Source organism: Mirounga leonina, unplaced genomic scaffold (assembly GCF_011800145.1).
Source record: "Mirounga leonina isolate KUSES-001 unplaced genomic scaffold, KU_Mleo_1.0 Mir_104, whole genome shotgun sequence".
Classification (NCBI taxonomy): domain Eukaryota; kingdom Metazoa; phylum Chordata; class Mammalia; order Carnivora; family Phocidae; genus Mirounga; species Mirounga leonina.
This window is the reverse complement of record NW_023270231.1, coordinates 14926825-14939613: the sequence shown is the minus strand read 5'-3', so window position 1 is coordinate 14939613 and position 12789 is coordinate 14926825. Positions and strand designations below refer to the sequence as shown.

Genomic DNA, 12789 nt, shown 5'->3' with positions numbered 1-12789 from the left:
AAAATGGGGGACTGAATGCTACTTCTCAGAATATGAGATTTCATGTGTTATATGGAGATATCCATAGGATTGGGTTGTTGTAAGGATTAAATTAGTTTAATATATCAAAAGCACTTAGAATAGTACTTGGCAAAAAATGCTATATACGTGCACCCCAATGTTTATAGCAGCAATGTCCACAATAGCCAAACTGTGGAAAGAGCCAAGATGTCCATCGACAGATGAATGGATAAAGAAGATGTGGTATATATATATACAATGGAATATTCTGCAGCCATCAAAAGGAATGAGATCTTGCCATTTGCAACGACATGGATGGAACTGGAGGGTGTTACGCTGAGCGAAATAAGTCAATCAGAGAAAGACATGTATTATATGACCTCACTGATATGAGGAATTCTTAATCTCAGGAAACAAACTGAGGGTTGCTGGAGCGGTGGGGGTGGGAGGGATGGGGTGGCTAGGTGATAGACATTGTGGAGGGTATGTGCTATGGTGAGCTCTGTGAATTGTGCAAGACTGTTGAATCACCGATCTGTACCTCTGAAACAAATAATACAATATATATTAAAAAAAAAAGAAGAAGATAGCAGGAGGGGAAGAATGAAGGGGGGGAAATCGGAGGGGGAGACACACCATGAGAGACGATGGACTCTGAAAAACAAACTGAGGGTTCTAGAGGGGAGGGGTGTTCGGGGATGGGTTAGCCTGGTGATGGGTATTAAAAGGGCACGTTCTGCATGGAGCACTGGGTGTTACGCACAAACAATGAATCACGGAACACTACATCAAAAACTAATGATGTAATGTATGGTGATTAACATAACAATAAAAATTAAAAAAATAAGAGCCATTTGCTTTTACTATTCTTTTTCTTATTATTATGAGAGCTTTTAAAATAATACTTGTGTTATTATTGTTATATTTGTCAACATCTTGCATAGCTCCTGGCACATAGTAAGTCCTCAATACAGATTTTTTTTTTCTTTTTCCTGTCTGGTTCCCACTCTGATGCAAACATACACAACAGGCCCATTCAAGAGATGCTTAAAGTACCAGCAAAGTAGAAGCACCAAAAATTGTGGGGAAAAAAAAAGTGTTTTGAAAGTGTATTATCTATTTTTTTTAAATTACCAAAGTAGTCATCATGGAAAAAAAATCCAAATTTCATTTAACTTCCTTAGACTTATTTTACTGTTTCTGTTGTGAACCGTCTAAGTGGTAGTTGGTAAGGTGGGGGAAGGGGGCAATAAATCATGTTAGCTGTAGGACCTTAAAGGCTTAGAACCCTAATCTAGCCTAGTGCTGGCAGTATGCAAAGGAGAAAGGGAAGGAAGTGAGCCCCATGCTGCCCCCACTAGGTAAGCAGGGAAACCTCTGGAAGACACCCCTGCTGAGTGTGAAGTCTGGCCATCTGGGAGAGTGGTACACGGGTGAGTGCCAGGGATGGAGAGAGGTGCAGGCTCAGCCCAACACGGAAGGCGGGTGCTGTGGGGCCTCTAGAACTCTCCCTCAGCTGTCAGCAGAGCCCTCTCCTCTCTCTTCGGGTGCAGGGTCTGCATGAGTGAGGAGGTGACAGGGCCAACGGGAGACTGGTGGCTGTCACGTTTGGTTCCCAGGGGCTCAGAAGCTAGCCGCTGTTGTTCAATGCCTTCTAGGGCATCCGAGGTCTGCTTGTCCTGGGTGTGGCCTCAGGCTGGAGGGGGAGTCCATGTGGTGGGGTGCCTTGGTATCAGACAAGCTTCAAATCCTTGCTCTTTAGTCACTAGACAATCATAGAACCTCCCTGAACCTCAGTGTCCCAATTTGCAAAGGGAGACTAACACTACAACCATCACAGGGCTATTGTACAAGTTAAAGGAGATCAGGTAGGCAGAAGGGTCTGGGACATACAGGCCTTGAAAAAATTCGAATCCCTCCTCAAGCAATGCTTCCCTATCCCTCCAATTTCTATCCCAAACAAGCCTATTGACCCTGGACGAGTCCCGCTTAACCATTTAGCGCAGGAAGCTTCCTATGACAGCTAGGAGGATTGCTTATTGGTTTTCCAACAGAGAGGCCCTACTATACCCCATGGAAAAGGCATTTAACTTCATGCTTCAGGCTCTTCCTTTGTCTATTAGACTCTTACTAACTCCATCATACCTTCTGGGTTCAAATCCCATACCAAGGCTTTGTACAGAAACCAGGCTGCCACCCTGCTCTGCGATTCAGAGCATTATCAAGGAAATTCCTTGTGGAGAGAGGTCTTTAGTCCGCAAGGCTCTGCCTGCCCTCTGTTCTGGCCCATGTCTGAGATACAACTCGCTGAAGGCTCAGAAAGCCTCCTTGTCATATCTTCACGTAGCACAGAACTTGGAGGTACAGCTAAGGTGAGGGCTGGTAGAATCAAGATTCAGGATCTCACTTGGCTGGAATAACATTTTAATTTAGCAAATCAAAACTTAATGGGCATATAGAGCCCTGCACTTCTGTTTTATTTTAAAAAGAGTGAAAGAAAACTCGATTGAAGAAATGTTCATCCGGGGAGATCTGACTTCATAGCAATTCATGTGAAGACAAGCAGGACTGGGGAGGGCTGGGGTTCAGATCCCAGATCGGATGCTCGAGCTGCGTGACTATGGGCAAACCATTGACCTCCTCGGGGCTCCGTTTTGTTATCTTAAATGAGACTTGAACCAGGAGGCTTCAAAGGCCCCTTCGGGCTTGACATGTAAACTTACACATATACACATAAGCACATACATACGTACCATAATCTGTCCTCTAGGTCAGTGGGCCCAGAAGCCACCTGGAGATTGTAGTAAAATGCAAGATCTGATCCAGTCGGGACCTGAGACTGCATTTCTAACAAAGCTCCCACGTGGCACCGAGGCTGCCTCAGCCTCCTAACAACCTTGCAGGGAATTACTATCAACATCCCAATTTTCTAGATGTAGCAATGAAGGTTCACAGAGGAGAGGGGCCTGCTTGAGGTCACAGGGCTAACAAGCGGCAGAGCCAGGGTTTGTAGCCAGGTCCAGGAATATATGCCCATAACTGCCACATCACCTGCAGATGTGTCATACAGATGTAGGCCAAGCTGTGGCCAAGGACAGAAAGGAACACCAGCAAGGTCTCGTGTGGGTTTCCTTTCTAGCAATGACCACCCATCAACAGACTGACCCCTCCCTGCCTCTCTGGACCATGTGAAGACACTGACTGATTCGGGTTCCCAAATCAGAAGGTCTGAAATCCTAACATCCTTGGAGATTTAAGTGCTTGATCCCAGGCAATGATGGCTGCAACAAAGGGAAAAGAATTTAGTTCACATAAATGATTAGAGCAGAGAAGCGATGTTTAATCCTATTAATGAATTTGCTAATTGGCCTTCTGCCCCCAATCATTTCATATTTAGGCTTTTGCAGTGTTAGATTAAATGGAAACAGATCCAGGGGTGGTTTGAGATGAGGCTAAAAGCATTTTGCTCAGGGCCTGCAGATGGCTCAGTTGTTCTGTATGGCTAATGAGGTCTATCCCTGAATGCCTTCTCCCCAAGATCCACATTCCCCATTTGGGCTGTTCTTCCTTGAGGCGAGGCCAGGAGGGGAGGGGGATGGTGTGGTGCCTAAGAGCTCAGGCTCTGGGGTCAGCCAGAACTGGGCACTGCTATCCACTAGCTGTGTGACCCTGGGCAAGGAGCTTCCCTTCTTAGAACCTCGGTTCCTCATCTGCAAAATGGGAGCTGTAATAGGGTCTGTCCTCCAGGGCTGGGAAGAGGTTAATAAAATAACGTAAGAAAGGGCCGAGCAAGGTGCCTGGCAGACAAGAGCAGTCAACATCAGCTACTATTATTCACCCTGGCAGATGATCCCCATTTTCCTATCTCACCATTGGGAATTTCATCATTTAACATTGCCAACTTCCCATAGGAGTTATCAGAGAAACTGCGAGGGACTCCAGGGGCCAGGGTTGTGATGGCTCTGAGCCCCAGAGGGATGGAATCAGAGGCTGCAGTTCGAAGGGACAGAGCTTGCCAAGGACTGCCCAGTCACGGTGCAGATGAAGCAACAGAGGAGGAAGGGCCTGCTCTGAGATGGGATAAAGGAGCAGCAAAGCCAGTACTACCCCGAGCTGCTAAAATCATCGCACCTTATGTGAAGCACTGTGCTCACCACCTCCTTGACCCCATATACAGCCCTGTAAGGGAGGCACAGTCATTGTCCCCATTTTGCAGAGGAGGAAACTCAGGCCCAGAGAGGTGCAGCTAAGGAGTCACAGAGCCAGAGTTTAAACCCAGGTCTTACTTTCCGGCAGTGGTCCTAACCATTTTTTTTTTTTTTTTTTTGCAATCCTGTTTCTAGTCCCCTGGTTTGAGTGGAGTGTGGTTTCCATTTCCCCCACTGCCCCAGTGAGGATTCCTGCCTGGCCCGGAATCACAAGAATTAATCCAGAATTCTGCTCCCATTGCTAGGGTATAGGAAGCCAGCCATATCCCAACTGATTACAGCAACTCCCCGAAGGTGACCCATTTAAAATACTCCCTGGAGGGAGGGGGAAGCATTTAAAGATAAGTCAACTTTGTTTGAAGGTCCCAAGACTCTCAGTCTCTCTCTCTCCTCTTCTCCCTCTCTCTCCTAAACACTGCTCGTTCTCTGCCTGATGAATGGGAACATCAACTCCAGGGCCATTATGCAGAACTTTGCAGCGCTTCTCCCCACGAGCAGACCCGGATTTCTCATCTGTGCCGCCGCATTCCTGCCCTAGTTGGAGCCATCAAGAACACACACCGTGGTCCATCCATCCTTACCTCCACACAGCCAACATCCGTCAACTCTGGACCCAGTATCAGGCCTGCCAGAAACCCTGGAATAAGACTCTTTACCTTAGAGCTAGTCAGAGAGATAAGTGTATGAATCCATAATCACATAATGTTCACGATTATAGCAAGGGGAAGCCGCAACCCTTCTGCAAGCCCTGTTACTTGCAGAAATAACAGGGGACGGAGAGATGTGCTCTGCCTGCAGGAGCCTGGGAGAGGGTGACACTGAATGAGGTCCTGAAGGATGTGTAGGAGTTCACCAGGTGAATGGGGAGGTGGAGGTGGAGGGTGAGTGGGAGCGGGAGCCAGAGTGAACCTTGGGCAGAGGTAACATCAGGGAAGCAATGCTGAAGGATACTTAAGAGATTGCTTAGGGAACAAATAAATGGGTAGACAAATATACAGGTTCCTGATCTCACCCAGACAAGGTAAACATGAACCTGAAATACAAGGGAGGCCATTCTGGACCAGTCCTTGTTTTAGTTTTTTTTTGTTTGTTTGTTTTTTTAACGAATCAACAAAAGAGTGAAAGTAGAGATACTTTCCCATCTTCTCACCTTCCCCCAAAACACTACACACGTACTGATATCCAAAAACTACCAGGACTCTTCTTGACTGAATTTATAATTTTTAGCTTTCTAAGAAGCTCTTGCTCTGAGTTTACTATTAATTATCTATACTGGGGCTTCCTGTACCCTTGACTCCTTCCAAGTTTCATGGTGGACTGCTTAGATCCAGCATTGGAGTAGCATGACAATCAATGCTCTTCATGCAAAGACAGTCTTTCATTATAGCCCTCCTAGGACTTCACTGCTCATTCGTTAACTGATGGATCCATACATTCCTGCATGCTTTCATATCTTCAATCATTCCTTTCTGCATTCATTCGATACTTCCTTTGCTTCCTTTCATTAATTCATTTATTTATTCCCCCATTCATTCAATCACCCATTCTTTTACTCACTTGTTGACACACGCACTCACTGTTCATTTGCACATTTACGAAGCATTTATTGAGCAAAGCCCTTCTAGGTATCCGATGAGGTCCAAGACTGGGTCCCTTGCCAGGTACTGGGCTGAAAGCCTCATTTTATTTTTTTATTTTATTTATTTATTTTTTTTATTCTTATGTTAATCCCCACACATTACATCATTAGTTTTAGATGTAGTGTTCCATGATTCATTGTTTGTGCATAACACCCAGTGCTCCATGCAGAATGTGCCCTCCTCAATACCCATTACCAGGCTAACCCATCCTCCCACGCCCCTCCCCTCTAGAACCCTCAGTTTGTTTTTCAGAGTCCATCGTCTCTCATGGTTTGTCTACCCCTCCGATTTCCCCCACTTCATTCTTCCCCTCCTGCTACCTTCTTCTTCTTCTTCTTTTTTTTTTTCCTTAACATATATTTGAAAGCCTCATTTTAAACAGTAGTCCCTCACTTCTATCTTTCAGTCTTTCCACCTCCCTCTTTCTGTTCGCTGCTGACTTTCTTCTGCGATAGAGGGCCCAAGAACTGTGCCTGGCACTGGGTGTGGTCTCCTCATCCTTTTGTGACTATCAGGAGCTGGGGAGTAGGAACACTGTTCTCAGCATCTCCCTGCTAAATGGTAAACAGATTCAGTACATTTCTTGGACAAAGCCAATTCAAAGCCAGCAGACCAAATAAGAGAATTCATTCCAGGCAGAGGGCTGGTAACTGAAATTCCAGTGGGAAGCTAACTTTTCCTGCAAGGTCTGCAATTCTAGAAAATAAATCGGCCAGCCATTCCATTATTTATAACTTCCTCCAGAAAAGATGTTTTGAGTACCTACTATGTGCAAGAAACCAAGCTGGGGACTGTGAGGAATGATTCAGACGAGCTCCCTGCAAGAAGCTGACACTCTGGAGTGGTGGTGGTGGGGGGGGGGTCGGGTGGGGGGTGAGGGAGGGTTAACACCTCCATCTAGTGCCCAGTTCAATGCATGACTCTAGAGTCATGAGAAGGCACACCTTAAAAAATTGGGGAACTTAGATGGGAGAAATCATTGCTTCCCGGGGCCTTGGGAAGCCTTCTTGACTGCAGAAACAGCTGAGTGAGGTCTTGGGATATGGGTGGAATGATAACTATTGGACTAGGAGATGGGGATAAGGGTAACACAGAGTGAAAAGGATGGACAAAGACATGGAAGCAGGTGACACCGCCCAGCATGAACACGTCTGTAAGGTAGTATGCCTCCCTTAGACATCAGGAAACCGGCATTTCCAAGGTCAGATGGTTTGCCAAAGGTCCTTTGAGACAAGGGCTGTGTGACAGCAGGGCTACTGCTTCTCTCCGCATCACTGCCTCTCCTTGGTCTCCCAGATCTTCTGGGTTGAATGTGCTGCCCGATTAATAAACTACAAATGCAGCTCCATCAGGAATCCTCTGGTCCCATAAATTCTCCAAAGTGCTCACTGATCTAGGCATCAGGGAACCAGTCCCATATTTGTCTCTAACTTGCCAGGTGGTCTTAGAAAAAGCATTGGACAGCTGTGGGATTTAGTCTGCTCATCTGTTCAATGAGCACTCTGGAGATCACAAGCTCAGACCTTCCTGAAGGTTCTGAATGCTTTCCCTTGGTAGTGGAGGATCGGTCACCCATTTGTTTATAGGTAAAAATCTCCACTATGATGACCTTGGTCCGGCGATGCTCTCGCTAAACTCTCTTGCCCCCCACAGGCCCAGCAGCTGTGCCCACATCATCCTTCTCTGGCGACCCCCCACCCCAACCCTTCACACTTAGTTTTTAAAGCCCAAAGCAGGCAGGAAAAGTACATACGAAACTCTGGGAGCCAGAAATTCTACCTAGGACTGGGATGCAGAGGCTGAGCCCCCCAAAGCAGGGCTTTTCTCCTTCTTAATTAAAGACAAACAAAGATCCCAAACAGAGAAAGAAAATGAATTTCGAATGCTTTTATTCAGTGACACAGTTCTTAAACTAATTTGGATTTCAGCTGCCTTCAGGAAGTTCTCCTTGAACGCCCAGCTTGGGCTAGGCGCGTCTCTCTCTCGGCACTAATCACGTGGAGCTTTTGCCCTACTTAAAAAAAAATGTATACGTGCTACCAAATTATAGTTTGGAAACATGCAGGGCATTTGTTCAGCAGGCTATGTTGTTTTCAGCCACAGCGCGGAGGTCAGTGGGGGCTGCAGTAACAGGACCAGCATCTTTGCATCTAGGGTTTTGGGTCCTAGTTACCTGGACGGCACTGGAAGAGGTCTCCAGAAATGAGCTGTTAGGACTCCCAGAGGCACTGCCTACATCCAGGATGGCCTTATTCTAGGCATTTGGAAGCCACAAACAGGAGAGCCATAAATTGAACAGTAGCTAAAATTTGCTGACCACTTACTACACAGCAGAGCTTGGGCTGATCATTTGACTTGCATTATCCCTGACATCCACACAACACAGCAGCGATTTTAAGACAGTAACTACTACTGTCCCTGTTTTACAGTTGAGGAAAACAAGGCCAGTCAGTGGTGGAGCCTGGATTTGAACCCAGCAGGGAGATCAATTCCTGAATTGAATACCTCCACCACCCTCTTCTGACTGCTTCTAATTAGATCTGAGCCTGATGTCTCAGAGATCATAGTAGCAGTTCCAGTAAGAGTATCAGCAAGGAAAATCTTCAAATTTGAGAACAGGATGGAACCTGAGGAGAAACTGAGGCCCTGAGGGGGTAAGGGACCTGACCAGGAAGTGGCCCCTGACCACCGGCCTCCTCAGCCCGTTTCTAAGTTACCTCCCTCTGAAGGAAAGGTCTTCTGCTGATCAGCATTCCACAGAGGAAGATGGTGAGATAAGACTGATTAGGGCAAATGCCGGGAGAAATGTACACGGCTGGAGCCCTGGACAATTCAGCCAGCGTGGTGGAACTCTGTGCAAGAGGGGCTGACCACTTAGGGATGGGGCAGCTTGTCATGGCAGCCTGCCCAATAGCCTTGACCTGCTGGGAGCTTCAAACAAGCATTGTTGTGAGAGTTAAATAAGAAAGTGCAGAAAAAAGCACCCCACACTGTGCCAGGCACACAGTAAGGGAGGGCTCACTGAATGCTGTCACCCCCTCTTCTCTTTCTCAGGGTTCTCAGAGAGAGCAAAGAGCTCTGGCCTCTGGGAATTCACCGGGGCGACCTGGAATTTTGTGTAGGAGAAGGGAATGTCTGAGCTCTTAATCTTTGCCCAACCCTGTGCAAGGAGCTTCATATCCATCCTTCATATTTTCATGTCCTTACAACAACCTCCTTGGGTCCCTGGTGGCTCAGCCCACACTGTATATGAAACAGGGTCCTCCCTCCCTCTACTCCCCCCACACCAGTTTCCTGCCTGGAGGTAGTATTCTCATCCACTTTATGGATGAGAAAACAGGCTGAGAGAGGTGAAGGCTGGCCTGAGATCTCAGAAGGAGGGAGTGATGAAGCCAGGATGCATGCCCAGACCCCACCAGACTCCAGAGCTCAAGATCTTTCTGTGACACCTAGCTGCCTCCCCGAAGAGCCACAGGCATTGAAAATATTTTAAAGCAAATCTCTGGGTCTCTTGTTCCACAGTCCCCTGCCCTCTGGGACCTCACAATGGTCAGATAAATGATGGGGGTTTGGGGCTGAATTCTGTTCCCACACAAGTAGTATCTGAGGATCTGTGAGAAGCAGGGCTCTGAATGTCAAGGACCTGGGTCTAGGCTTGCAGACCCCACCTGCCCAAGACTGGTAAAAGGGCAAGCAGACCTTTCCCTGCCAGAAGGATTCGTAACTCATGCGGCCCTAGACCCGTGTTCTAGGATGTAAACACCAATCCAGCTTTATCACCTAAGATCTACACCCGGAGATCTCATTCCTCAGCGCTTAGCCTGCCTGATGTCTCTGGGAGCTGGGGCGGAGGCCTGGACACTTTGAGGACAGGTTACTCATGGGGAACTCTGATGCAGATTTGCCTAATGAGTCAGAAGAGACCAAGCAAGTCCTAAGAGCAGACTCACTGAGCACCCTGGGGTCCACCCTTACTTTAATACAGTTCTAATCACCCAGCATAAAGGTTGGGAACTCTAGCCCCGACCCGTAATCAGAACCTGAGCTCCAATGGCAGAACTTGAAGATTTAAGTGTCAGGTTACTTAAAATCCTTCTACCATTCACCATAAGATTTGAGCATTAAACGAAAGAAAACAAAACCCATCGTTTTCTTTCTTCCTAACTGCATCCTGTCCTTTCATTCCAACAACCAACTTTCTAACTGCTGGATAGGAGGCCTGCATAGTCCCTTATGGCGCAACGTGTTTGCCCCAACTTCACATGGACCCATTTGACAACTGTCCCGCAGGTGAGACCGGGCATGCTTCAGCTGGGGAAAAGCAGCTATGAACAGGGGGGTATCACGCTTTCTAATCCTTGACAGAAGCTCACTGCTTCCTCACACCTTGACAGTGCCCTCAGCTTCCCGGCGGTTTCCAGAGCATGGCAGCACCCTTGTGTGATGCCCTCGCTCCTAATGACGCCCCCAGGCAGCAGGACACGAGCCCTGGGAGTTGTACCACGTGGCACCAGCTGATTCCTTTTGGCTTGCAGAGGTTTATTGGGGTGGGCAGACAGAGCACCCTCTCCCTGATGACGGACTCCTAGGTCTGCACCAGCACTGCCCCCCGGAGGAGTGTGTGAGTGTGTGAGCACCCTCGCTGGGTGCCCACAGTTGCACAATCGAGGGCCGTCACGGGAACCGAAAGAGCTTCCCAACATTTCCACTCAGACAATCCAGTCACCCCCACCTGTGAATCCCACTCTTCTTCTGCTCCTAGAGATTTCCAGGAGGAGAGTCCTGGCACCTGGAACCCCAGAGGGGCTCTCCCTACGCACCCTGGGGCCAGCGCCCACTCTGGCTCCCTCCTCTGCGTGTTCACGATATTCACACCAAACCTCCCGCCAGGTTTCTTACTCCTTTGGATACAAGCACCTGCCCTTGCTCCTCGTAGAGAGGAGGGTCCAGGCCGAGGGAGGCAGGTGGCACACCCCAGCTCAGCACCAAGCACCCCAAACCCAGCCAGGGGAACAAAAGGAAGAAGGAGGTGGCTTACCTTTAGAAGGTCGCCTTTGTTTGGTTTGCAGAGATGAAAAGGTGCCCATGACGGCCCCCATGGCAGCGAAGACCTGTGTGCGACTTGGGACCCCTTGCCCTGCCCCTCCCCTCCCCTGGAAAGAAATCAGTGTGGCTCCTCTACTCCGAATTGGAGGAGGGAAAAAAAAAAAAAAAAAAGCACCCGGCAGCTCGCCTGCAGCTTGGTATTCAGCGAGCGTGGGGCTGGGGCGCTGGGAGCCTTTCCTTTCCTTCTTCAGCCCCGCACATGCACTGACTCACAGGGCCAGCGGCTCCCTGCGAGCCTTCGGAACCGGGCCGAGGACGCTGCCCCGCAGCCTGCTCGGAGCCGGACTCGGGGCTGCGCGCCCGCCGGCCGAGGCTCCCGAGCCAGCGGCGCGTGCGGTGCGGGAGCCGCGCTCCGCCCGCCCCTGCTGCCGCCCGCCGCGCTCCCCTCCCGGCGCTCGGGCTGGCTCTCGGGGGCCGGGTACCAATCATGAATGAACAGAGCCAGGCACGGCGCGGAGCGGAGCCGCGCGCCCGCCCGCCCGCGCTCGGGGAGACTCTGAGGCGCGCGGAGCGGCCCGCGGGTAACCCCGGCGGGGCGGGGCGGGGGGCCGGGCCCACGAGGGGCGCCTGCAGCCGCCCCGCTGCCCACCGCCCCGCGCGCCTGCACCTGCCGAGCTGTGCGCACTCCGGGGCTGCGCCCCTGGGCGCGCGGACCCGGATAGGCACCTGGCTGATGGGTGGGGTTCAGGGGGCAGCCGCAGATTGTTCCCCGGAGAACGTGTGTGTGTGTGTGTGTATGTGTGTGTGTGTGTCCGTCCCTGTGTGTGATGCGCTAATTCATTTGACTTCAAGGGAAATCTTATTTAACCCACTGCCTGAATTCATGGGGTGGGAAAAAAAAGTCTGCCCCACCCAGGGAGAGATGAAAAACATACATCTAATTGAGTTGTCATGGGAGGAAGGGTCTCTCGGGCTCCTCCAACGCCAGGGCCACCTTCTAATGACTGAGAATCGGGGAGAGTAAAGGAGCCCCTTTGGACCCTTGCTTTCTCTCTTTTGTTTCTCCCTTCGCTCTCTCCCTCCTTCATCCTTCTACCCCCCCCCACCCCCAAGTAATTTCCTAGCCATCAGCTATGGGGCAGGCTGTGAGTTAGTGCTGAGGGCGTAATGGCTGAATTTAAGAAACAGTCTCCCTGCTGTGAGTTTTCACTCCAGATCACACAGAACCCCAACCCCTATTTCAGTATCTCATGCAAAAGGCAAAGTTTGGGTTCACCCCTATGGGTCCACCCCAGCTCCCTGTGATGCTGAAATGCAAGGTCTGCTCCCTGAAAGCCTGAGAGGAGCTACCTCTCTTCCAGGTAGAAGTGGCCTGAGTTCCCACTATACACTATGCCTGTAGATCACAGGTCCCCCAACATACGGCCTCACAAACACAGCTGTACACATAGTCACACAGAAAATGTGGGCACTGTCCCACAAGTCCACACAGACATTGCTGTTATACACACAGACACACTCAGCCCATAATATGCTCACAGGTGCATCCACAGGACCCCACCCAAGATCTAGACACACGAACACAGAGGCTCAAAGACACACACACAGTGCAAAATGGCATTACTGTTACCAGCATTCACGCAGGCTCAAAGCCACACAGGCGCATAGTCATAGCCCAAGGATACAAGGCCCCCAAGGAGCTGTTTCCCCTCATTCCAGCCCATTAGCTGCCCTTTCAGGGACAAAGGTGGCCTGAGACTTGGCCAAGGACTCTGAGTAATTTTCTTTACCTAATTCAGCATTTAATGCTTTCTCAAATCCAACCACACTTCATATTTTGTGCAACAGGGAAAGTATGCTTAATAACATCCGTCCCTTTCATTCGCGTTGCCATT

The 12789-nt window shown here is 49.5% G+C and overlaps 1 protein-coding gene across 5 annotated transcripts in view; it reads right to left on the bottom strand.

The window, feature by feature from the left end:
* KCNIP1 (potassium voltage-gated channel interacting protein 1) overlaps nt 1–12789 on the bottom strand; it is a 331798-nt gene that overhangs the window by 194812 nt on the left and 124197 nt on the right. For 2 of the 5 annotated variants that reach the window (XM_035014099.1, XM_035014072.1), the window contains exon 1: nt 10887–11002. The exons of 2 other annotated variants lie outside the window; for them this stretch is intronic. In XM_035014099.1, coding sequence (XP_034869990.1) covers nt 10887–10947 — 61 coding nt within the window. In that variant the 5' untranslated portion in view covers nt 10948–11002. Of the gene's footprint in view, nt 1–10886; nt 11055–12789 lie in introns of those variants that run through there. One more of the 5 variants, XM_035014090.1, reaches the window with a different exon arrangement.